Here is a 25,988-nt window from a genome sequence, read left to right as displayed (position 1 = left end):
ATGTCAAGTAAGCTGAATTTTTCTTTTCAACTCAACTCGTCATGTGGCATGAAAAGTAAACTCCGATTTGTTGTGTGTTGCTTTGGTATTGGTTTGTGTTTTCTCAGAGAGCTATGGCTGATATAGATGAAGCAGTTACTGATGATGAAAAGGTTATAATAAATTTTTTCGTTGATTATTGTCATTTCGATCTAAAATTTCAGAATGTCATGTGAATTCTGAATTAAATTTCGTCTTTACATCACATTTCCCCCCCAAATTTCTTCAAAATAAAACCTATTTTCCCCTGCTCGTGTGCTGTCATTTTCAACTTTTTAGTTTCCCTTTTTTACATTAGCTATTGGCGTGATAAGTTTTAATATTTTACATAAAAAATCCCTTAAGTATTGTGTGACAAAAGTATTTACTTCATGTCTGATAAATTTCATCTACCGGAACTTTATAAATTTTTTCTTATAGGTAGCACATGTTTAAATTAAAGTGTTTTGATATTCAAGATTGTTGATATTAAAAGTTACTGACAAAAATATTTACCTACTGTTGTATTGATGCTCTTGAAATAAAACTTGCTTTTTTCTGTTTTACCGTCTTGTATTTAGTATTGTATTATGTAAATTCTTCTGTTGTGTATTAAATTTTGAAGTGATAAGTGCAAATGTTTAGTTTGTCAACTTGTCCTTTTAATCAATTTCTCAAATCGTAATTTATATGAAGTTTATTAATTGACAGGTCTTGTGTGTCCGATTGTTTTTGCAATTGGATATACTTTTAAAAGTAATGCCTACTCTTCTACTTTGATTTCTACTCAGAAATACGAAATATGTTTGTTAATAATTTTAATTTATTTAAAATAGCACATGAAACAGCATAGTTATAAGGTGTTAAAACTTAAGAAAATAAAATTAAGAAGAATGAATTATTGCAAGATGGATGCTATTAAGTATTTTTAAAAAGCTCTTGGAATTAAGCAAATAATTGTACTGTCAACCGGCAACTGTCCATGTTTCTCTTTAGTTTGAAAAACATATCCATAAAACTCTATTAAGTCCATGGGGATATTTGCATATTGATACATGCATCATTCTGCAAATGCTAAGTATCATGTGCTTGGAACTTGAATGAGAATTTTTAAATGGATTGTCCTGAGCTGGTTACGAGTTTTCCTTTTTCATTTTTCCTTATTTTGAGATTTTGAGTTTTTCTTTTTGTCATTGTCAGGACTTAGTCTAATGGCATTATTGTACAATGTGGTTAGCATTGCATACAGAAAAAGGACACTTTTAATTCCCAGACAAGTAGGTACCCATTGATCTGTAGTTAGGAGAGCTTCAAGCCGTCCTGGGAACCGAACCCCACCCAGCTCTTCACCATAACAATGCAGTATCTTAATTGCTGGGTCACTGTTTCTTTATTAGATAGCATACTTATAGAATTACGAAAATTTTGAGATGTCAGTTGGGGTAATTATGGCTCCTTTTGGTTATTTGATATGTTGAACCTTTTTATCCATTAGAAAAATGTTTAATGGTTTAGGGTAATTATTTGACTCTTTAAAAATGTAGGAAATAATTAACCAGCGTTCCAAGTCTCTTACCTGGGCTTTTTAAGGGATGGTCATAATTTCCCTATTAAAAATCTGAAAATAGGAGATAGATAAATATTTGGGGGATTCAGACATGAGGAATTTTTACCATCAACTGATGCACATATTAAAATGTTGATCCACTGTCAGATCTTCTAGAAACCCTGACCAGTGTTTTTGACTTCTCACTTATTCATATCTATGGGATGTGATTCAATCCTCACACATCTGTTTTGAATACATTGCAAGCTTTATCCTCTGGCAATATCTCATTTCCCCCCTTTACGCACCACTTTTTGTTTTTGTAAATAATATCGAAAATTGTGTTAGATTGACTGAAGATGCTCAGAAGAGAAAAAGTGAATTTTCTCTAATGCAATGATATATCAGGATGCAAAAGTTCCTGTTGTCACAATGATACTTTACTGAACCTGACTTCAGCCAACAAACATTCTGAAAGTTTCAGTTCTTCTTTAATTCAACTTATATATTTGGCATCCAGCTCTTTGATTATCTGAACTAACTTTTTAACTAACCTGCAACTGGAAGCTGATTTTGGTATGCATTATCTTCTTTCAGCTTCTCGCTCGTTGATTCTGTTTCTTATATTTTATCACAACAGTTTCCTTCAATATCTTAGAAAGATCAAAAAGGAGATGGCTTTTTTGTGTGGATATCTTAGACATTTTTCTGAACTGATTGGGTCCACAATCATTTCATTAATAAAAATCAATTTGTCCTTATCACAAAAATTTTTATTTGAAGGTTTGAATTACTTAAAATCAACATGCATCGTAACAATTTCTTAACCATTTGTTTAATCTTTAATAATTACTTAAATATTGATTCAATATTTCATTTAACTACTATTTAAGGGTTCTTGAAACAAAATATGTACATTAAACTTGAAACATGTGTTTTTAAATTTTGACTTTGAGTTTTTTAAAATTGTCACTGGTCTGCCCTCTGGCCTTAGTTACCTCATTTGACTCTAAAAGCTTTTGATGCAAAAATATATAAAAATAAGTGCTAAATTGGCCTAATATATTTTTTGTTTTATTCTCTTATATATGACACATTTTACTATTTCTTAGTCTAAGATAAGTAATATACGAAGAACAAATTTAATATTGTAGAACATATATGTAACAGAATACTATAAAAATCAATTCTCCATAAACCACATTAACTTTGTAGCTGTAAACAGTGAAAATTACAGGAAAGAAATTTCTGCAATTAAGCAAGAACCATTAACTAACTGCGCTAGCTACTAGAAAAAATTACATAATTTTTTCTAGTAGCTACAAGTGATTATAATCAATATAGCATACAAAAATGTGAATTTTTTTGTTTACTATTATGTTCTTGATAATTTCAGTTTTCTTTTTCCTGCCTGTTAATAAGAAATACTTAAATACAAGTACATGTTTTTAAGTAATCTGCATTAAAAAATTATTTTAGAATATTTAAGCATTGATCTGCTCCAGTCATATATTGATAATATACAGTCAGACCTTGATATAAGGTCACCCCACGTATAAGGTCACTTTTCCTAAGTCCCGGCTCACTGAATAGAAATTCTTTGTTACAGATTATCGGATATATGGTCAAGTTTTAAAAATGGTTATTGCTTATAAAGGTCATTTTTATCTGAGGCTAGGGGAGCTCTTTTCTTACAAAAGCCTGTTTAACTTCTTTACAAGGCAATTACCCTCTCGAGTTCTATGAAAATGTTGCAACCAACGAACCAGCTACAATTTCTGAAATTGTTTCACAGTGATCCTGAGACTGTAGCTGTAACCAAAGCGGAAGCCTTCGATGCAATAAATGTCATACAAATTTTTTTTACGAACCTTGAGGGAGCTGAGGAACATTTTGAAAAGTTAAAAAATCTAGAAAGCATAGTTCGAAAAACGAAACCAAAAACAAGACAGACCGGCATAAATGATTTATTTTAAATAACGTAAGATGTAATGTATGTAGACGCCCGGTGGCTGAGCGGTAGCGCTTCGCGCTGTCGTGCCACAGGTCCTTGGTTCGATCCTTGGGCCGGGCAAGGCCGACTCAGCCTTTCATCCCTTCAGTGGGTCGATAAAATGAGTACCAAGCATGCTTGGGAACTAACACTGGGGGTTCCGCGTTCGGCTGACCACCCGACCGGAACATATGCTCCTGCACCCCAGAGCCCAAGGTCAAGAAAACTGAGATGGGCACAGTCGGCCTTGGCCCTCTTAATGGGCTGTCGCGCCACTGAGTTAGTAATGTATGTATGTACACTTTGAGGAAATTTGAAAACAGCTTTATTTTAAATTAAAATTTTCTTAAAAATCTAACTTTCTTTAATCTTTACTAATTCTGCTAAAATTTATTGACTTATATATTTAATTTATGGCCGATCATTTTCGTTTGTATTACCATTTTTAAAAAATCATAATGTGTACTACTTACGTGCTTAGTTCCGAACTGCTAATGAATCGGTTAAAAGGTCGTCCCGCTTATAAGGTCACTTTTGCGATGTCCCTTAGGGTGAACTTATATCGAGATCGGACTGTATATCTTGAATAATAGGTAAGCTTGATAACGTGTGAAGTGATGTATATTATGCAAAATTCTATGTAATGTAAGGCTTCACCTTTCGAGGTTTGCATTATGAGTAATTTTTTTTCAATCAAATTGTAAAATAAAATACTATAGTACTGATATTAGAAGGTATATTATAGTATTAAGGTAGTTAAGTACTAAAATGTTATTTTCTTAAAGATAAAATGCTGTTTTTTAAGAAAAATTTTTTAGGCCTGACAAAATCTAAGTCTGTGCTTGCTGTGCTTTGGGTCGGTCCAACTTATTGTTCCTTGGGATGGTCCCAGGTATGTGCTACTGGTCCAGTTAGCAGAAAGATATTTCCCTGTAGACTTTGTCACATATAATATGTAAAAATGTTATGTTCTTAGTTAAGCTATAAATGTTTGTTCCAATAAAATATTCTTAGGTATTTTGTTTATGATTATTGATTTACTATAACTTACGTAGGATACATGAAAATGAAGTTTTAATTGCATGAATATTAATGTAATCATACTTCTTCTAGATAAGAATTGCATCTGATTTTATTTTACATTCCCCTCCTGGTGAATTCAATGAAGTTTTTAATGGTAAGTTATTCTCATTATCCGTCTGAATAATTTAATTTTTGCTTTCATCTGTGAAATATACTGGATTAATAAACTAAGCATGCTCAGGGGCCCCCATCAGGGGGGAAGGTGGGTGCACGATGCGCCCACTTAAAGCTTGGGGGGGATTTTTACACTAAATAAAACGTATAGTTTGGGGGGGAATTTATACGAGAGAATTTTCTTTTTTTTAAGTTTATAAATAAAAGAAGCATTGTCATATTATGAGCAAGCAAAGTAGCACTATTTCGAACAAGCTAACATGGAAGGGGGAAGTTAGCAAATTTCTTTTTTTTTGGGGGGGGGGAGGATGAATGCGCCCAAGAGCTTGAGGGGAGATGGGGGCCACTGAGCATGCTTTTAATTTATGAAGCAACAGTTCAGTAAAAATTATTTACTTTTGCCTATTTATGAGAATCAGAATAACTAAGTGCACTACTGACAAGCTTAGTGGAAGTTTTAGATAGCTAGAGAGTTTCCTAATAAGAGGAAAAATTTGAGTTTAAAAACCTGTCATTTTCAACTGTCGGAATAAATATGGGTTATACTTTGTGCTACATATGAATAAGGCAAAACATTATGAATAAAATACAAATACCAGCATAAAAATAGACATACTATAGTTTTGGTTCTATTAGCAAGAGTTTTTCTCTGTGTTGAAGCACAAAATGACAGAAGAAAGTATGAGACAAACATTCAATGCTGCTTGTCCACTTGCTTTCTTTTGTCATTTTGTGTTTCAAAAATGAGGAAGGTTTTTGTTTGTTGAACCAAAACAACATATTTGTTTTTGTGCCATTGTTTGTGCTTTATTTACATAGTTTTGTTTTATCGAGCTTAATTTTTTTTCTGTGAAGTCATTAAATTGTTCTGATTTTAATAGGAAAATTTTTCTTGTAAACAGATACTTTTTAAAGCTTTATTCCCAGTTTTTTTCTTTCTGATTTTCCAAAAATGTATCTTAGAACCTTTTTCTACTAAACTCTTCATTTATAAAACTTGTTTATATAATAATAACTTTATGCAAATTTAATTTTTAAAATTTATTTAATTTAATCGTGTTAAAAAATTTAAATTTTAAGATATATAAATTTGAACTTCTTAATTAATGTAATTTTTAATAACAATATCCAAAATTTGAAACATATTTTTGTTAAATAATTCATGAAAAAGTTAAACTTCAAATTTTAAAAAACTACTAATTTCATTTAAATTTTGGATTTTGTTTTTTAAAATTGCTTAGTCTTAGAGAATATTAAAACCTGTATACTTTGAATAAAAAAAAATATATATACTTTGATCTTTATTAAATTTTAATAAAAAATAATGAAAATCATATATTGCATACAATTATCTTTGTAAAAATAATTCCAAAACTTGTATAAATTTTAGAATTATTTTTCTAAGTTTTGCAATTAATTCCAAAACTTGTACAAACAAGTTATGCAAAAATACAAATAATACAAAAATTGTTAGATTTTCTTAAATAGTTCTAAAGAGATGGTGAAATAGATTATTGAACATTTCGACAGGACTGTTTGTTGGTTGCTAGTAGAAGGCTCCTTGATCTCTCTTAGAAACTTTTTAGCATTCAGTTGATAGTTAAAAACATATGTGCCATGAAGAAGTGATTGTTGAAGGTCTCTCATAGAAGTTAGACTGTAATTTTTTTTTCTGTATCTCATTCAGAACTTTTGATTTAATCACAATGTAAAAATATTTAAAAATACGAAACAACATATGTATGTCACTATTTTAGTGTACATTTGGACTGGAGATTCGAAAAATTTTTCTTAAATGTTATGGTTTTGTAATTTTCTTTCTTTTCTCTTTTTTGTTGACATTTTTAATATCCAGATTATGGCACTTAAAAAACAGGTCTAACTCCAGACAAAAAGAAAAAAAACCCCAATGAGATAAAGATTTTGTGCAATATTCAATGGATAACAACACAACCATTGTTGTTAGGGTTCCTTCATTGATACAAAGCAGAAAAAAAGACATTTTTGAGTAAACTGGCAATTTAATGTTTACAATTTGAGTTCTCTTTTAATGGCTGAATTTTCTACAAAGCAGAGGATGGTTGCATTTAGAAAGTTTTGCTGATAATTTTTTTTATTACTTGAAAAATAGGGTCATAAAATGTTTGCTTAAATATTTAAAAGTATCTCTTTTAAAAATTAGTATTCTTTGTTTTCTTGATATTTGTTTTCAGTTAAATGTTATATTTAATTAATGAGTATTTGTTTGATGTTTTAGATGTCAGAGTTCTCATTAATGATGATTTTTTGTTAAAAGAAGGTGCATCTGGGTAAGAAAAAACATTTTTATGCATACACATTTGTTTTTAAAGTTCTTTGGTTTGAATGTCTTTTATATTTTAATTATGGTATAAAGCTGTTTAAAAGAAGGCTTATGTACTTTTATTAAAGATCTGTTGCAATTTTAATTATTAGCGATTGCATGTGTCACTATATAAAATTTTTTTTTTTCAGTGCCTTTGCCCAATATAACAAGGACCAATTGACGCCTGTAAAGATTGATGGTTCAAATTTTCTAGTAAGCTCTAAAACTTTCTATAGTTGCTTTTTATCTTTTGTAATGGTCTTTTATGAAAGTTTATGTGCATAACTTGTAAGCTGTTTCAGTATTTATGGCAGAAGAGGTTATATAAATATTATAATTTTGTATTTCTTATTTGAAAATTTCTGTAGGAAAACAACCTTAGTTTTCAAAAGGGAACAGATTTGTATCTGCTTAGGCTCTTTTTTTCCCACTTTTATTATGACAATAGTCATTTTCTAACATTGCAACACATACCTTTCATTAATAGAAATTTAACTGATCTGTAAAAAATGTTATACCTTAAGTAACAGTTGGGCTGAAAAGTTCGTAGGTTGACACATAGATGGGGCTACTGCTATTAAATACATATGATTTTTAGTTAGTTCTAACCTTCGAAAGACACATGCATAAATTTAACAGCTGTCGGACTATTAGTTTGTGAGATATAGTATTTTTAGTGAAGCAACTTTTGTTAGTTTAAAAACAATGGATAAAAAGGAATTTCGTGTGTTTATAGAGCATTGCTTTTTAGCCAAAAAAAATTCTCTTTAAGCCAAGGCTTGGCTCGAGAAACATTGTTCGGACTCTGTACTAGGAAAATCAACCATTGAGAAGTGGTTTGCTAAGTTTAAGCGAGGCGAAGTGAGCACCGACGACGATGCACACAGTGGACGCCCCAAAGAGGCTGTTACCGACGAAAACATCAAAAAGTCCACGAAATAATTTTAGATTACAGTAAAGTGAAGTTGATCAAAATATCTGAGACTCTAAAGATATCAAGGGAACGTGTTGGACATATCGTGAATGAATATTTGGGTGTCCGAAAGCTCTAGGCAAAGTGAGTGCCGCACGAGCTCACAATTGACCAAAAACAGCAACGAATTGATGATTCTGGGGTATGTTTGAAACTGTTTAATCGTAATAAACCCGAATTTATGTGACAATGGCTGAAACATGGCTCCATTATTTCACACCGGAGTCCAATCGACGGTCAGCCGAGTGAACTGCACGAGAAGAACCAACTCCAAAGCGTGGAAAGACGCAACAGTCAGCTGGCAAAGTTATGGCATCAGTATTTTGGGATGATCATGGTATAATATTCATTGACTATCTTGAAAGGGGAAAAACCTTCAACAGCAACTTTTGCATAGCGTTATTTGAGCGTTTGAACAACGAAATCGCAGAGAACGGCCCCATTTGAAGAACAAGATAGTGCTGTTTCATCAAGACAATGCATCGTGTCACAAGTAAATGAAAACGATGGTAAAATTATATGAATTAGTCTTCGAATTACTTCCGCATCCACCGTATTCTCCAGATCTGGTCCCCAGTGATTTTTTCCTGTTCGCAGACCTCAAGAGAATTCTCGCTGGAAAGAAATTTAGCGCCAATGAGGAAGTAATCACCGAAACTAAGGCCTATTTTGAGTCTAAGGACAAATAGTACTATAAAAATGGTATCGAAAAATTATATGACCGTTATAATCGTATCGCCCTTGAAGGAAACTATATTGAATAATAAAATGAAATTTTATCAAATTTTTCTTTTTCTGTGTTAGCCTACGAAATTTTCAGGCCAACTGTTAACTGATTTGTAATTACTCTACCTTAAATTTCATAAATATTGAGCAGTTTCAGGAGTGATTGTATTTCGGGTTTTTCGTATCATTCTTCCGGGTCTAAGAACTAGGAGCAGGGCATGTGATTTTTCTGCAAATATTTCGAATACTGCATTGTATCTCATGGCTATTGGTTTGAGGACTCCACAAATCAAAAACTTATAATCTGACAAAATTTTGAAACTTTTTCTAAATCCTGTTAACGAGACGTTAGCATACATACACAAACTTCTGCCGATTTGATTATTTTGGTTTGGCAGATTTCTGCCATTTTGAGTATTTGGAACTGCTCCGGATCCTGCTAATATCACAATTCTTATTCATGCAATTTTAGTATCAAACGTAGATTTTCGTACCTACCAGATTAAAAAAATGCGTATTAAAATTCTTATTCACCTAATTTAATAATCGTAAATTGCAATTCCTATTAACGTAATTTGTATTTACGCGTTTTTAAAATCCCTTGTTGTGATTTGTGTTAATGTTTTTAAAATTCAATCCTAGTGATTGGTATTCATGTGTATTTAAAATCCATTAGTGTGATTAGTATTCAAATGATTGTAATATCAAACATCAATTTTCGTATTTATACCTGATTTAAAAACTTCACATTGCGTTTTGTATTCACGCAAATTAAAAATTATGTATCATGATTCGTATTTGCACGATTTAAAAATTTAATGTAACAATTAGTGTTTTTTTAAGCCCGATATCTCTCTTCATAATCACACGGGTCTAAGAACTAGGAGCAGGGCATGTGATTTTTCTGCAAATATCGCATCATGTCTCATGGTCATTGGTTTCAGGTCTTTCACAAATAAAAAACTTATAATTAGACAAAGTTTTTAAACTTTTTCTAAGTCCCGTTAATGAGACGTTTACATACATGTCATATGTCTGTCAATTTGATTCTTTTGGCTTAGCGGATTTCTGTCATTTTGAATTTACAAGTTTTTGAAATCCAATGTTGTGATTTGTGTTCATGGGTTTTTAAAATCCAATCCTGGTGATTTGTACTCGCGTGTTTTTAATTTTGTGATTAGTATTAACACAGTTGTAATATCAAACATCGATTTTCATATTTGTACCTGACTTAAAAACTAAGTGTTGTGCGCTTCTTATTCACGCGATCTAAAAATTATGCATTGTGATTCGTATTTACGTGATTTAAAAATGTAATATTGTGATTAGTGTTTCAGTGTTTTTGATGTCCAATATCTCTATTAATATTTGCACGATTTTAAAATTCAATATCGCGATTCATACTCACACAATTTTAAAATCCAATATCACGATTCTTATAAGAAGTAAGTTTCTTCTTGATTTAGTTACTATAAAGTTGTGATATTCTTCATTAGTAGGTAATTTAATTATATATCTTAGTTCAAAAAATTTTGTTAAAATGGAACATATATGGTATATAAATTATTATCTTGATATCTATTTTATGCACATTAAATTTTTAGGGTTCTTCACTTTTTTTCACAATTACCCCTGCAATATACATACACAAAATTTAATTAATTTTTATTTTACAAATATTTTATTTTTATTTTGCATATATTTTTTTAGTAAGTAAAGATATTTGGGTTTCCATTGATATTTGTAATAAATAGAGATATTTGTGTCAAATGTATGTTCATCTTGCACAGTCAAATTTGAATTGACTAAATGTTACATGTATTTCTGTTATATGAAAGTATTTAAGAATAAGGTAACTATTTTAGCAGTTACTTTATTTGGGATCTGGAAAAGATTTTATAATTTTCAAAGCAAGCAAAATTTTCAACTTGTTGATAAAGTGAAACCTCAGTTAAGCAAACACTCTCGGGATCAAAGGAATAGTCAGTTTAGGAGAGCTGTGCATTTACAAGAAGGGTACACTAATAAAGAAGATTACAATAATTAAGAAGGCTAAAACTATAAATTGTTTACAATAACTGCAATGATTCAGAAGTATTTAAATGTTTTATAATAACTACAGTGAAACCTTTGAACAACTGCCAGTTGCAGGACTCAGCTTTGGTTGGCGGTGTTAAGAGTTGGCCTCTATTTTGAGTTATAAACAAATTGATTGTTCAAAGAAATGAAAAAGTAATTACAAACTGCATCAAACAACAAAAATGTAAAAAAAGCTAATTATGAGCAGGATGACTCAAATGAATAGTTAAACTTACGTACTATAAATTATCATTAATATAATTCATTATAACGATATATTATATTTTTATATGATACTTTATATATTTTTTGTTTTATAAAGAGGGGGAATTATTTTCTTTATATTATTCTTTTAGGCTTTAATCACAGATCATAATGACCTTGGTGGGGGAAGATTTTATGATCCTCGATCTGGTCAATCTTTTAAGTATGATCATTTGCGAAAAGAAGCATTGGACTTTAAGACATATGAACCAGATAGAGTGACAGAAGTTTGGAGAAGGGCCTTAGAGGAAGCTTGCACACTATATACTCAGGATCATTATAGAAATGGAACATGTTGTGTTTTTAGCAATAATCAAGATCAAACCATTACATTAACTGCCTGTATAGAAGATCATCAGTTTGAACCTAAAAATTTTTGGTATGTAAATTGCATTGATTTTTTTGTATTAAATTTAAGTTTGTTTTTCTTAAACTGTTTTGGAATTGTTTGCAATATATAATATAGTATTATAATATCTAGCATGTTACAGTTAAACATATTTCAATTTTGAATATATTAATGAATTCTCAAAACTAATATTTTTTGCCAGGAATGGAAGATGGCGTAGTGTTTGGTCTGTAACTTTTTCACCAGATTCAACAACTGCTGATTTACAAGGCATTGTTAAAGTTCAGGTAATTTAAGTGTATTTTTAAAGATGATGTGGAAAATATGAGGTAATTAGTATTATTGAAAAAAATTAATAAAATGGCAAACTTTAAGTAGCTATTGTTATATGCAATTCTTTAAATACCAATGAAAAGGATCATTTAGCTTGATTTCTTCTACTAGAAGATTTTCCATTAATATTTGAATAATTTGCTTACAGAAATATGTAAAAAGCAACACTAGTTATCCTTTTCCAAACTTGTTCTTAGTTGTTTATTCTGAATTTTTTGTTTTGACTGCATAAGCCTTTATTTTTGGTTTATTCAAAATAGTGGTTTGACATATCCTTAAAAATTCTCTGTAATTGTTTTTTTTAGTTTCGGCTTTTCTTCAAAAGGTAAATTTTATTAATTGGATTTTGTTGATTTTGATGCAAGCAGGAGAAAAATATTAGCAGAGATCATTTTTTCAAATTTTGGCTTGAATTCATAATTTTTTTTTGTTGAACATTGTAATTAGGTATCATACTTATCACCATAATCATCTGTGATAATTATTTATTGCAACCAAAAGGGAGCAAAATCTTTATATGACAGCAGCTTAAATAACTTTATGCAATCACATAGAGGAAAATTTCACATAATCTTCATATAGAGGAAAATATATGTAATTTTTTATTATTACGTGCCTCGGTCATCTCTGTAGTGACATTTCTTTTTTAAGATAAGCTTTTATAATCCTAAACTAAAATTATTGAAAGTTTGCCATATAATTATTCTGAAAGTGGTCTAAGTTCCTTTTTATACTTCACTCAGCTAAGTTTAGAACTGTTTAATATTCACTTTCTTTTAGACCTTGTTAATGACGCAAGAAATAAGCAAATTAAATTTTTTAAACAAGAAGAAAAAGTGTAAAAAAAAGGTATTTTAAATTGTTTAAACATCTAAATTGTACTTCAAAAGAATGCCTAGTGGATTATTAGATAAAACATTAGTTAAGAAGTGCATTTCATGGCAGAATACTTTCTAAAGGGAGGGACATTTAGTTTTTATGTAGAAAATAGTTTTATTTATTTTAAGTTAGACATACTATGCTGCATTCATACTGTCTTTTTTTGCAATAAAATACAGTAAAACCTACTGGAAAGACCACCTCTGTATAATGACCACCTATTTATGACCACTTTTGAGTGGCGTAGAATTTCCCCCATAGACTTTGTGTTGAAGAAAAGCTTTAGAAGATCATTAAAACCTGTCCCAGAGACCGGGAAAACATCTGCACCAAATGCGGAAAGGTTAATGAAGGAAATAGAAAAAAAAAATCAAAATAAAAAATTTAACAAAACAAATAAGTAGATTAAAAAAATGCATTCAAAATATTTGTATGAGGATCTTGTTTAGAGTGCTCTTTTTGACTATACAACATGATGTTTCAGTCATAGTGCACTAAAGACAATGCCATCTATGATTTACTATGATAGTTGAAAGTTAAATTGGAAAAAAAACAAGTTATTTTAGAAAAAACAAGCAACTCAAATAAACAAACCTCCTCTCACCTTATTAAGCAAACTAATTTTCATGGTATAAGATTAAATGCAAACTTAAACAAAAAACATAATGGTTTATTTATTTAAAATAGCATTATCATTCATTATTAGTAAATTTGTTTTTACATATAATTATATCAGTTGCGATAGTATTTATAGGTACTGAATTTTATTCATCGATTCGTTTTTTCATGATGCCACATTTCTGCATTAAAAAATTGACTACGACTAAATTTAAAATACAGTAGAAAGCCAATTATCCGGGATGCTCGGGACCATCGCTATCCCGGATGTCTGAATTTCCCGGTTTTCTGGATCGACCAAAAAGTGTCGTTAATCAATGTTTTATCTAACCCGAATAACAAGGTAAAAAGTGTAATACATTTTATAGTAAGAGAAAAAAGAAAAGTACTCTTAAATTTAAAAAAAAAAATAGGAAAATAACATCTAGAAGAATAAAAGAAAATTGCAAGTTTAGACAAGAAAAACAAGTTTAAAAAATACAAAATTCTCATATTTTTTTAAAAATAATTACAATTCCTAAATTAACTAATGTAAACAAAACCAATGCTTAAATTACGCAATATATTCCATACCTAATTATACGAGGGGGAAAACGATAAAATAAAAGGAAAACTTATTAATCTAAATAAAAACAACGAAAATTATTGAACCCAAACGATAGTTAAAAAGGCACTAACATAAATATTAAAACCTGGAACAAGTCAAGATCAATAAGATCAACGGTATTAAAAAAAAACGGAAAAATAAAAACGTAATGATAAAATTTAAGAATAAAAAGAATTAATTTATTGAGTGCGAAATTTATCGTGGAAAGAACAAAAAATCAAAAGACAGTGGAATCAGAAAAACAAAACTGCAACCTACTTCATGAAATAATCGTATGTTTAAATTAATAAGCAATTCTCGTTTTATTTTTTTAATTTTTGTATAAAAACACGATTTTTAACGAAAGCAGATGTGATCCCACATCAAGAAAAACTTGCAAATGATACCGCACTTCCAAAGAATCAGAGTTTATTCAAAAGAAAAATATTTTATTTTTATTAATCGATGTCAACTAGATAAGTATATTTTACTCTTTCATCTTCTGTTCACTGATATGCCTGTGCAATGCATTTTCCCCACCCCCTCGTAAATCAAAGAGAAAACGAAATCAGCATGCCACTCCTTTGATTGACTGATTGACAGCCTAAATTAGAAAATAAAACATTCATCCCTTCCCTGCCTCCTCTCTATCTGAAGATCTTCAAGGTCAGTCATGGAAAAAAACGACGTTTTTCTGGGTAAACGGGGAAAAAAATTCTCCCCTTCCTCACATTTTCCTCTACTCAACTTCAAGGATGAGTTCAATTTCCGCTTTTTTCCATAATCGTTCTAGTTTAAAATGGCGGGAAAACCGAGCAAAATTCCCCCCGGTTTTCTGTTTTCCCGATTATCTGGATACCGGATAAATGGTTCTCTACTGTAGTTTGCGAAAAATCATGTACCTTCGATAAAAATTTTGAAATCAATGGGGGTAACCTCTAAGAACGACAGACCTCCATCAACGGCTATTTTACTGTGGAACAGAGAGTGGTTACTCCTGAGAGGTTTCACTGTATTATTTAAGAGTTATATGAGGAAAAAAATATTTACTTGACTTAGTTTTAATATTTAAAAGAGAGTGTGTATCTAACAAAGAGTTAATATTAATATTTGTATCAGAAATAATTTCAAGCTAATATCCAGCAACACTTACATACCATGGGGCATATCTGGAAACAGTGACGGGTCTAAATTAAAATTTTTTTTTATTCTTTGAAATAAAAAAGTAGTTGCGAAGGACATTTGTTTTAATTTAAATTTTGGAAAAGGTCAAAAAATATACTTCAATTTCAAGGAATGAATATAAATAAAAATGCAATTTTCGGTGTTCTTTAAGTGTCTCTACCACAAACCATATTTATTGTGTACATGATTTAGACAGGCTCTTAACAGAGTTGTTCAATTTAAAACAATGTGGTTTGAACCNACAAGGCAAGATTAATAAGATCAACAGTATTAAAAAAAAAAAGGAGAAAAAAAATCGTAATGATAAAATTTAAGAATAAAAGGAATTAGTTTATTGAGTGCGAAATTTATCGTGGAAGGAAAAAAAAAAATCAAAACACAGTGGAATCAGAAAAACAAAACTGCAACCTACTTCATGAAATAAATTAATAAACAATTCTCGTTTTATTTTTTTAATTTTTTTATAAAAACACGATTTTTAACGAAAGCAGATGTGATCCCACATCAAGAAAAACTTGCAAATGATACCGCACTTCCCAAAAGAATCAGAATTTATTCAAAAGAAAAATATTTTATTTTTATTAATCGATGTCAAATAGATAAGTATATTTCTCTCTTTCATCTTCTGTTCACTGATATGCCTGTGCAATGCATTTTCCCCACCCCCTCGTAAATCAAAGAGAAGACGAAATCAGCATGCCACTCCTTTGAGTTTGATTGACTGATTGACAGCCTAAATTAGAAAATAAAACATTCATCCCTTCCCTGCCTCCTCTCTATCTGAAGATCTTCAAGGTCAGTCATGGAAAAAACGACGTTTTTCTGGGTAAACGGGGAAAAAAAATTCTCCCCTTCCTCACATTTTCCTCTACTCAACTTCAAGGATGAGTTCAATTTTTGCTTTTTTTCATAATCGTTCTAGTTTAAAATGGCGGGAAAACCAAGCAAAATTTCCCCCGGTTGTCTGGTTTCCCGGTTATCTGGATACCGGATAAATGGTTCTCTACTGTAGTTTGCGAAAAATCATGTACTTTCGATAAAAATTTTAAAATCAATGGGGGTAACCTCTAAGAACGACCGACCTCCATCAACGACTATTTTACTGTAGAAAAGAGAGTGGTTACTCCTGAGAGGTTTCACTGTATTATATAAGAGTTATATGAGGAAAAAAATATTTACTTGACTTAGTTTTAATATATAAAAGAGAGCGTGTATCTAACAAACAGTTAATATTAATACTTGTATCAGAAATAATTTCAAGCTAATATCCAGCAACACTTACATACCATGGGGCATATCTGGAAACAGTGACGGGTCTAAATTAAAATTTTTTTTTATTCTTTGAAATAAAAAAGTAGTTGCGAAGGACATTTGTTTTAATTTAAATTTTGGAAAAGGTCAAAAAATATACTTCAATTTCAAGGAATGAATATAAATAAAAATGCAATTTTCGGTGTTCTTTAAGTGTCTCTACCACAAACCATATTTATTGGGTACATGATTTAGACAGGCTCTTAACAGAGTTGTTCAATTTAAAACAATGTGGTTTGAACCAGTTTAAAAAAAAAACGCTGTTTTTTTAATAGAAGAAATCCTTTTAATAATTTAAATTTTCTGTTATTTTATGCTCTAAATATTCCTAGTTTGAATATATCCAAACAGAAGAAAAATAAATTTTTCCATAAAATTCTTTTCAACTTTGAGTTCAATAAATAACATGAGTTTTTGTTACTCTAAACAGACATTAATATGTAGTTTTATGATGTTTAAGTATTGTTGCATTTATGCAACAATACTTAAAAATAATAGCAGTATAAAATAATGGCAGTAGATTAGTAATTTACTGCATTATAAAATAATGGCAGTAAATTTAAAGTTATGTTATAAAAAGTGCTTAAAATAAAGCAGACCATTACCAAGTTCATGTTCTGATTATTTTTAACATTGGGGAAGTAATGTTAAATTCAAAGTTAATAGCAAAAGTTTTTTTATTTTATGTATAAATTTTTTTATAAGCAAAATTTGTTAAATAATATATTATACTTTCAGCATTCAAAAGCATAAATGGGAATGAGGTGCAATTTGAATTTATATTTTATTTTTTAGTTTAATTTTGTTAATTTTTTATGTTACCCATCTATACAAATTTTCACTGCATTTGTGCATTATGTTTTGAATTTGGATTTTAATATTTTCGAAATACAATGTTTATGTTAAAAAAGAAATAATCAAAATTCATTTAAAATATTCTCAATGTATATTATTTTATGTAATGCTACATTGTAAGCATATTGACATGCTTTTGGCTTCATTTTGTTGAAAAAAAAAAGTTTATTCTTTATTTACGATTAAATCATTGCTACAAAAAGAAACCTTTGCTTTTTACGTACACAAGTGTATGCAGCCAATTTGATGTTTTTAGTCCTTTCCATCATTCAGTTATTTTCAAATATTTTTCACTAAAAGAATATATTACCTTAAATTTTTCATGATCTCCTTAAAATTTGTATAATTTATATTATATTGGTTGAAAATTATAGGCAATATTCATTTCATGAAGTAAATTGATACTAATGTTATATGTGAATATTGCTTAAGTATAACATTAAATAATGACACATTCATATTAAGAAACACTTTCGTAGATGCTGATAAGCAAATGGGAACTCACTCTTTCAGCTATTTTATTAAGCAATTCTTTATAACAATTAGGTATTACTGCAAATTTCTGAATATAAGCCAATCAGTGTTTAAGCTGAAGAGCACTCTTGTTATTTGGAAATTCGCCCAAAACTCAAAATTTGTGTATAAGTGGACATAAAAAAAGGCATGCTATCCTTGTAAATAAAAATGTACCTATTCTCTACTTCACAAGCATTTCAGATGAGCATTGCAGATTGGCATCATATCATCAGCCCGACTTTCTTTCCCCTTCTCTTCTTCACCAGGCTTTTCAATTACTATTAGGGATTGAAGTCTGCAGCACTTCAACTTTGCAGAAAGCCAAATTAAAGCATTAGTAATTTCCGGTAAGTAGGCCGCGGCCTATACGTGTTTAAAAGTTGGCCTGTCACGATGTGCTGCCTCTACGCCGATGCGGCCTATTCGTAGAATTTTTTTTTATCCCAAGCCACATGTGAGAATTTTTTAATCACGGTGGTTTTATTCAAAAACAGATGTTTACCGAAAATTTTCCGAAATAACGAACCTAACTCGTAATGTTTACTCTGAAAACGTCTTTTTTTCTTATTTTTTTAAATGAAATTATAGTTTAACACTAGGTTTATGGATGTTTCTTATATATCTGTCTCTATGAACACACGTCAATTTTATACAATAAAAATCTATAACTACCAGGTTTTTAAAATTTTTTTTTTTTACGGATACGATGCATTTATTAAACGGTTTTGAAGAAAATAGTCTTCAAAATACATTTACCTCGATCAACAGGTAAAAGTCATTACAAGAAATAAAATAAAAATGCAAAAGGGTTTTGTAATTTTCCTTATAAAATTTGAAATGCGTCAAAATGACACATCCCGTAAATCTAGTGTTAAGGAAGTTTTCGATTGACAAAAAACAGCAGGATGCCATCTACAAATGGCGTTACAAATTCCGATTTGTTACTTAAGAATATAAACTCTTTTTGTTCTATGCATCAATCTGATTTCAGCAAGAAAGAAACATATTATATCCTCCTTCCGAGTTCACCATTAGATGAGGAGAAGGAAGTGATTAATTCTTATTTTTACGCACATCTTGAACTGTCAATGTCATAAATATTTTGGACATCCTAGAATCCTTCTGCAAGTTCCGCCCCTCCTACGACTGCCGTGATCATTAACTTTCTCTTTAGCAAATATTTTCTTTTTAACCATTCATTTTCTTTTTCTGAAGGTCACTGAAGGGTCTACATTTCAAATACACTCTTACATTTGACCGTTAGTGAATGAAATAGTTATTCTTCCTAGTGGAGTGGAAAGGGAGTCCGTGGGAAGGGGGCCTGCATGCATTTCAACATATTGCACTGCTTTCATCACATTCTTTAGTTCGTCTCCCCTTCTAGTTCTACAGAATTCCATTCATACATTTCCTTCTCTTTCTTTGAGAGGAAGGGTTGGGAAGTTGTAGCTTTCTATCTTACAGCTACACCTTCTTTTCTTCCCCTTCCCCTTGTTTTCAAAGCATGAGAAAATTGTGTGCGTAAAATTGACATTTAGGAATTTGCATTTCTTGTTGAAGTTAGCTATCGTTTGTTCTATTCAAAAGTTAATTACATATTTTATTATAGTTTTAGTATAGTACTTGTCTTACATTTTAGTACTAAATGTCTTCAAAACACCGTAAAAGCTGCACTTCAGCTTTTAAATTAAAAGTTGTTGCTAGAGCGGAACAAATCGGTAACAGAGCTGCTGTGCGAGATTTTGAAGTGGATGAAAAATGTGTTCGCAGATGGCTAGCGAATAAAGATATAATTGCGAAGTTACCCCAGCAAAATTGTGCAAGAAGATCTGGAGTGGTAAAATTTCCTCAATTGGAAAATGATTTAGCGAAATGGATTGAAGAGCAGCGAGAGAAGGGATTTCCTGTGTCTACAATCAAAATTCGTTTGCAAGCAAAATTAATTGCGAACCAGCTGGACTTTCAGGGTTTTAAAGGTGGCCCAAGCTATCGNTAAAATTATTCTTATTTCAATTTCTAGTGTTGTATATAATTGTCTTTACATTAAAAATACCTTTTTTTAAAATTTCCCCCCCACTAAAACAGATTATTTTTTTATATAGCATTTGTTTATCAAACTACCTGTGTTATTGGGAATATTTTATTTTGTCAAACAAGTCTTTGAACACGTTTGCCATGAAACATGCAGAGATTATTGCGCTCCGGAAAAATCCGGAAATAAGTATAAGTGCGGAAACAATCCTAACCGTGATTCGAAAGGGTAAAATTTCCTCAATTGGAAAATGATTTAGCGAAATGGATCAGTGAGAGAAGGAATTTCCTGTGTCTAAAATCAAAATTCGTTTGCTAGCAAAATTAATTGCGAACCAGCTGGATGTTCAGGGTTTTAAAGGTGGCCCAAGCTGGTGCTATCTTTACATGAAGAGAAAAAAGATATCAGTCAGAACAAGGACCACTGCTGGACAAAAACTTCCAGAAAATTGGGAGGAGAAAAAAATGACTTCTTGAAATTTGTGAAGCACCTCATTGATGTGGAAAAATTTTCTCCCTCTCAAATTATAAACTTGGATGAAACACCATTGACATTTGATTGCCCTGCTAGTAGAACTGTTGATAAGACAGGGACAAAGAGTGCTCCAATAGTTACTACTGGGAATGAAAAAACATCGTTTACTTGCGTATTAGCTTGCACAGCTGATGGGAAAAAACTAAGTCCAATGATTATTTTTAAGCGCAAAACAATACCAAAAGGTAATTTTCCCCCCAACATAATTGTGAAAACAAATGAAAAAGGTTGGATGTGTGAAGAAATTATGGTAGATTGGCTGGATCTGGTGTGGAGAAGATGACCTGGGGCTTTTTTTCAATGCAAAGGTTTGCTTCCAATGGATTCAATGACTTCCCACCTTCTCGAATCTGTGAAAAGCAAATGTAAAAAAGTAAACGCATCGCTCGCCATAATTCCCGCTGGCTTAACAAAAAAATTACAACCCCTTGATTTAGGGGTTAATCATTCATTTAAGGTAGAAATACGTAGTAAGTGGGAAAAATGGATGAGCAATGGATTGCATACTTACACTAAAAGTGGAAAGATGCGCCGTGCATCTTATGAAGAAGTTGCCTGGTGGGTGTCTAACGCCTGGGAGAGAGTTAAGGAAACCACTATAACGTCCAGTTTTAAGGATGCAGGACTGGATTTTTGTGTAAAAAATGTTCCTTCCTTAATGTCGAGTGAAGAAGATGATGTAGAAAATGAACTGGATCATGAATTACAACGTTTGTTTTGTTCTGACAGTGAAGAATCAGATTTCAATGGTTTTGAATAAATATATGCTCAAAAATATTTGAAAAGTATAAATAAATAAATGCTGATTTATATTGTGATTAGTTTATTTCTTGTCGTATATACATCCTCAACTTATGATTTTAATTGGTTATACTTGTTTCTTCTGTAAGTAAGTTTCTTCTGTTCTTTCTTTTTATGATAAGTATACTTAAAAATGATGATAATATAATGAGTATACATAAAAAAAAAAGATATATCAATAACTGTTTTCTAAGTATAGAGTTTATGTTTTAAAGATTATTATTTTTTCTGTGTATTTTCACGCACATGTTATTTGATAAAAATCGATTATTGATTGAAAAAACGAAAGTGCGGCCTTTACGATGGTGCGGCCTATAGATGAAAATAGAAATTTTTAGCGATGTTTTTTTGCGGGTGCGGCCAGTACGGCGGTGCGGCATATTTACAGGAAATTACTGTACTGAGGACCAAGGGAAATGTGGATTGACACCGTATCATCAGCCCAATCTGATTTGTTTCCCCCTGTCTTCTCCTTCAGCCTTTTCACTTATTAGTAGGGATTGATGACAGCAGCAGCAGTTTAATTTGGCAGAAAGCCAAAGTAAAACATCTCAAAGTATCAAAGAAAAGGAGGAGCCATGTTTAAAAAACTGCTATATTGGTAAAAGACTCATTCTCAGCTCATAAAACTGATACAGTAGGATAAATGCAATAATTTCAATTCTTATATTTAGACATTCCATTTTCTACTATTTTATGTATTTTCGTGTTTTGTATATACATTTCACGATATTTACTGATTTTGTTTTATTTTATAACCGTCGTTGAACAGCCAACCCAATTTCGGGTTTATGACTACTATTGTTCAACTTCGTAGTCTTGTAATTCTGAACCCAGTCCAAAAGGCAAGGGAACTCCTGAATCAAGTTTTGCGAGAAAAATGCCTTCAAGGAGGAATCTATGATTGAAATAACCTGCATTTGTGTTACATGGAGAGAAAAACCTCCCATGGTTAGCCTGTCACAGCAACACTGTGGTCAGCGCAACGCGGGTGCAGAATTCTTATCGACCAGCCACTCGCACCCGGTTCACGTCATTGGAACGTGAATCCTCTATCCTCTGAGCCACCTCGGCCTGATATTTGCTGATTATGGCTGACGCGCGACAAAAGAAATAATATTTCTGTTAGCAATGCCCTTCAGGATATTTTCAATGTTAGTGGATCTGATTATAAGCAGACTTAAAATCCATCCCTCTTAAGCTTTCGAAAATGTTCAAAAAATTCTCAACATATCTTCAGATATATGGTAAATTTTTATTTGCATGTAAAGTGGAATTGTAAAGTTATGTATAAGCATAATCAAAATCTTTAGTTGTTCTTTTCTCTTCAGTAAATATGCTAATATGTTATATTAGCATGTTTATTAATAGAAAGTTGATACTTTTTAATTGTTAAATAAAAATATTAATAATTGAAAAAGTTATGATGAAATACTTTTTAGTGCTTTAATTAATTTTAATTTATGACATAAAATATTATTTTAGCATTTGTTTTAAATTAACCAAAGAACTGTTAAAACTAAAAAATATTTTTAAAAAAAAATATATAATAAAAAATATACATTAAAAACATTTTTATAACAGTCTGGTCACTTATTCCAGACTTTTTCTAATAGTTTTTAACTTTTATCTAGTAGATTTAAGAGATTCGTACAACATAAAAGTGATAATACTTAAATAATTTTGTTAAATTATAAAAAATAAACAATCAAAATTTAAAATAAGTAAAAAATTTATTTTGTTGTAGTTAAATAAATAAAAAATAAATTTTAATAAATAAAAAGTATTATCTTGTAAATTTACAATGTATGCAAAAATATATAATTTAATAAAAATACTAAGTTTCTAAGCAATAAAAAATAATGTTTAAAGTTTTTTTTTTCTTTTAAAAAGTAGGAAAGAAAAGATAATGACATTGATAAAATTCTGAAGTTTTAGAAAATTATTGGAGGAATGGTCTCTATGCCCTCCAACTTTGCACCCATGATTGTTTTGTAAATTTTATTTCTGTATTTTGATAGTTAAGTAGATTTATTTATCGAAAACTTCCTAAAGTTTTTTAAATTACACAGGTTCATTATTATGAAGATGGAAATGTTCAGCTTGTTAGCAGTAAAGAAGTTAAAGAAACTCTATCAATATCAGTAATAATTTATTTTATTTATACCTTTTGACTACTTGTACAATCAAAAATTTTTCTTTCCTATTTGATATTTTAAAGTTTTAATTGTTTTTCATGAAACTCTTTATTTATTAAAATTATTCTTATTTCAATTTCTAGTGTTGTATATAATAGTCTTTACATTAAAAATACCTCTTTTTTAAATTTCCCCCCCACTAAAACAGATTATTATTTGTATAGCATTTGTTTATCAAACTACCTATGTTATTGGGAATATTTTATTTTGTCAAACAAGTCTTTGAACACGTTTGCCATGAAACATGCAGAGATTATTGTGCTCCGGAAAAATCCGGAAATAAGTATAAGTGCGGAAACAATCCTAACCGTTATCCGGAAGTTTTAGGGAATCCAAGGTCCAGAAGTTTCAAGAAATCATCGATTACATTTATCTATAAAAATTTTTCTGTATTTTATTTAAAAATATTAGAACTGGAATTTATACATTTGCATCTCTTTCATTTGTAAATATTTTTTCTGGTAGAATAATAAATATGATTAGAGATAAAAGTAAACTCATACAAAATTATTCATTTAAATTATGCTGCATATAATTTATTTAGAATTTCATGTTTCGAAAAGACCATTGATTTAAACTTATAAAGACATTAATTTTTTGAAATGCGTCATTATTGATTTTACTCAAGAAATTTTCAGGAATTTTGAGCTTGGCTCACAATCACTACTGAGCATGTTTCTATGTCTTGTCTCAGTTTCATTTTTTTCAACATTATGGCTGCTAACTTGTTAGGGGTAGCTGATATTGATATTTAATGTTATGTTAAATCAAAATTAGCAAAAAAAATTATCAAAGCAATACATTTTAAGTCTAATTTGATTTTTCCTTTTGGTGAATTTAAAATTTAATCAATAGGTTTTTTAACAGAGTTAGTTTTTTGATGTCAGAAACTAGTTTTGATATGACACATCAAAAAGTGTAATGAACTGTCTATATCTGACAAAAATTTCGGGCAACTTCTTTTCAATTATTTGACATTTTATTGAAAGTCAAAGGTTTGTATTATAGTTCAGTTTTGTGTTATATAACTGTTGAAATAATAAACATTACTTGCATTATATTTACTTCAGAATTATGATTTATATTATATATCATGTATGAAAAATAGTCAAAATTATTGAAACTATTAATTGCTTTTTCCGAAAACATGGTACTATTTATACTAAATGATAATTATATTTTTATGTATTATAACTATTCAGTTTAGATTATATGCAATAACTTTGAGTTGTTAATTATATTATCAATTTAAATATTGATTTTAATTCTTTTATGTCATAATTTAGCCAGATTTTTTAGCTTGAGTAAAACTAAAGTGGTTTCCTATAATTGTCAGATCTCAATTTGTAAAATTATTTTTAATTCTCTATATTTGTTGTTCATGCTTATATGTACATGAATATTACTCATAAATCATGTTCATAATATGTATCCTGATAAATAAAGTAAGTACGTACCTGACAACTTTTAATCCTTTCGAGGATGATTATCCCCAGTGGTAGTAAAATGGAATTTAAATTACATTTTTTAGGCTGAAATATATGCTGTATTTTAAAAAAGCTTATATGGACAATCACGGCAGTATTACATATTAATATATATGCTTCATTTTTTTAAAAATAGTGGTGGTCAAAAAGATTTTAAATTAAGTTTGTAAATGCAAGGAATATATAGAAAGCATGCATTTTACTACCACTTTAAAGATAGAAATAAAATTTTATGCGAAATTCATAAAAGTTGGCAGGTATGTAAGTATAATTTACAAAAATATACATTTTTAAAACAGTTATTATTTTTTTATTCAATCAATTCAAGTGTTTAAGTTTTTATCCAGATTTAGCATAGTCATTAGAATAAATTTCCTAATGCATATTTATTTCAGTATGTTATAGTAGTTTTTGTACATCTACATTCTAGTCCATGCCGCTCATCATCAAATTGAAAGAATATATTTTTTTGAAGTTTGGTCTTATTAATTTAAAACTGAAAAATAAACTTTGATTGTAGCAGGCTTCAAAACTGGTATTTTGTAATCGCATGCTCCAGAGAAAGAAGCTAGAATGATAGTAAAATGAAAATTGATTTTAAACATAATGATCAAGATTATTAAGTGTTTTTTATAGGATGATTGTTTTTATATCTTAATTTCAAAAATTAAAAAAAAATAAGGTTTGGATAAATTTTAATTATACATAATTTTATTTATAATTATTTAAAAAGTATAATAGATTATGAATTTTTACACCAAAAGTTTGAATTTTTGACAGTAATTATGATAACTAAAAGGGTGTTTAATGTCAAAATGATTAAAGAACACTTGTAATTTTAATATATGTTACTTTACATATACACCCTTGTGCAAATTAATTGAAACAAACTCAATAAATTCAGAAATTTTTAGTACATAATATGATCTCCACGACACTTTATTAACATTTGGACACGATTCGGCATGGATTCCACTAATTTTTTACAGTCATTTATAATATTTGTGTCCTGCACCACACATGAATTAACGCTGTGATTAGCTTCTCCATAGTTGTACAGTCCATATTTAATAGGCGATTCTTGCATATGGCCCAGAGATTCTCAATTGGGTTGATATCCGGAGAGTTCCCTGGCCATTCCAATGTCTCTCTGACAGAAAAAAA

The 25,988-nt window shown here is 30.0% G+C and overlaps 1 protein-coding gene across 1 annotated transcript in view; it reads left to right on the top strand.

Annotated features, from left to right (window-relative positions):
- The window catches only part of LOC107452621 (F-actin-capping protein subunit alpha), a gene marked incomplete in the record, with an annotated part of 37,411 nt that continues 11,423 nt past the window's right edge, over positions 1–25,988 (top strand). The window contains 7 exon segments of the mRNA XM_043054189.2: positions 1–152; positions 4,671–4,734; positions 7,012–7,063; positions 7,248–7,311; positions 11,233–11,519; positions 11,692–11,776; positions 23,212–23,283. Coding sequence (XP_042910123.1) covers positions 114–152; positions 4,671–4,734; positions 7,012–7,063; positions 7,248–7,311; positions 11,233–11,519; positions 11,692–11,776; positions 23,212–23,283 — 663 coding nt within the window.

Source organism: Parasteatoda tepidariorum, chromosome X1 (assembly GCF_043381705.1).
Source record: "Parasteatoda tepidariorum isolate YZ-2023 chromosome X1, CAS_Ptep_4.0, whole genome shotgun sequence".
Classification (NCBI taxonomy): Eukaryota; Metazoa; Arthropoda; class Arachnida; order Araneae; family Theridiidae; genus Parasteatoda; species Parasteatoda tepidariorum.
This window is presented reverse-complemented; position numbering and strand designations above follow the sequence as displayed.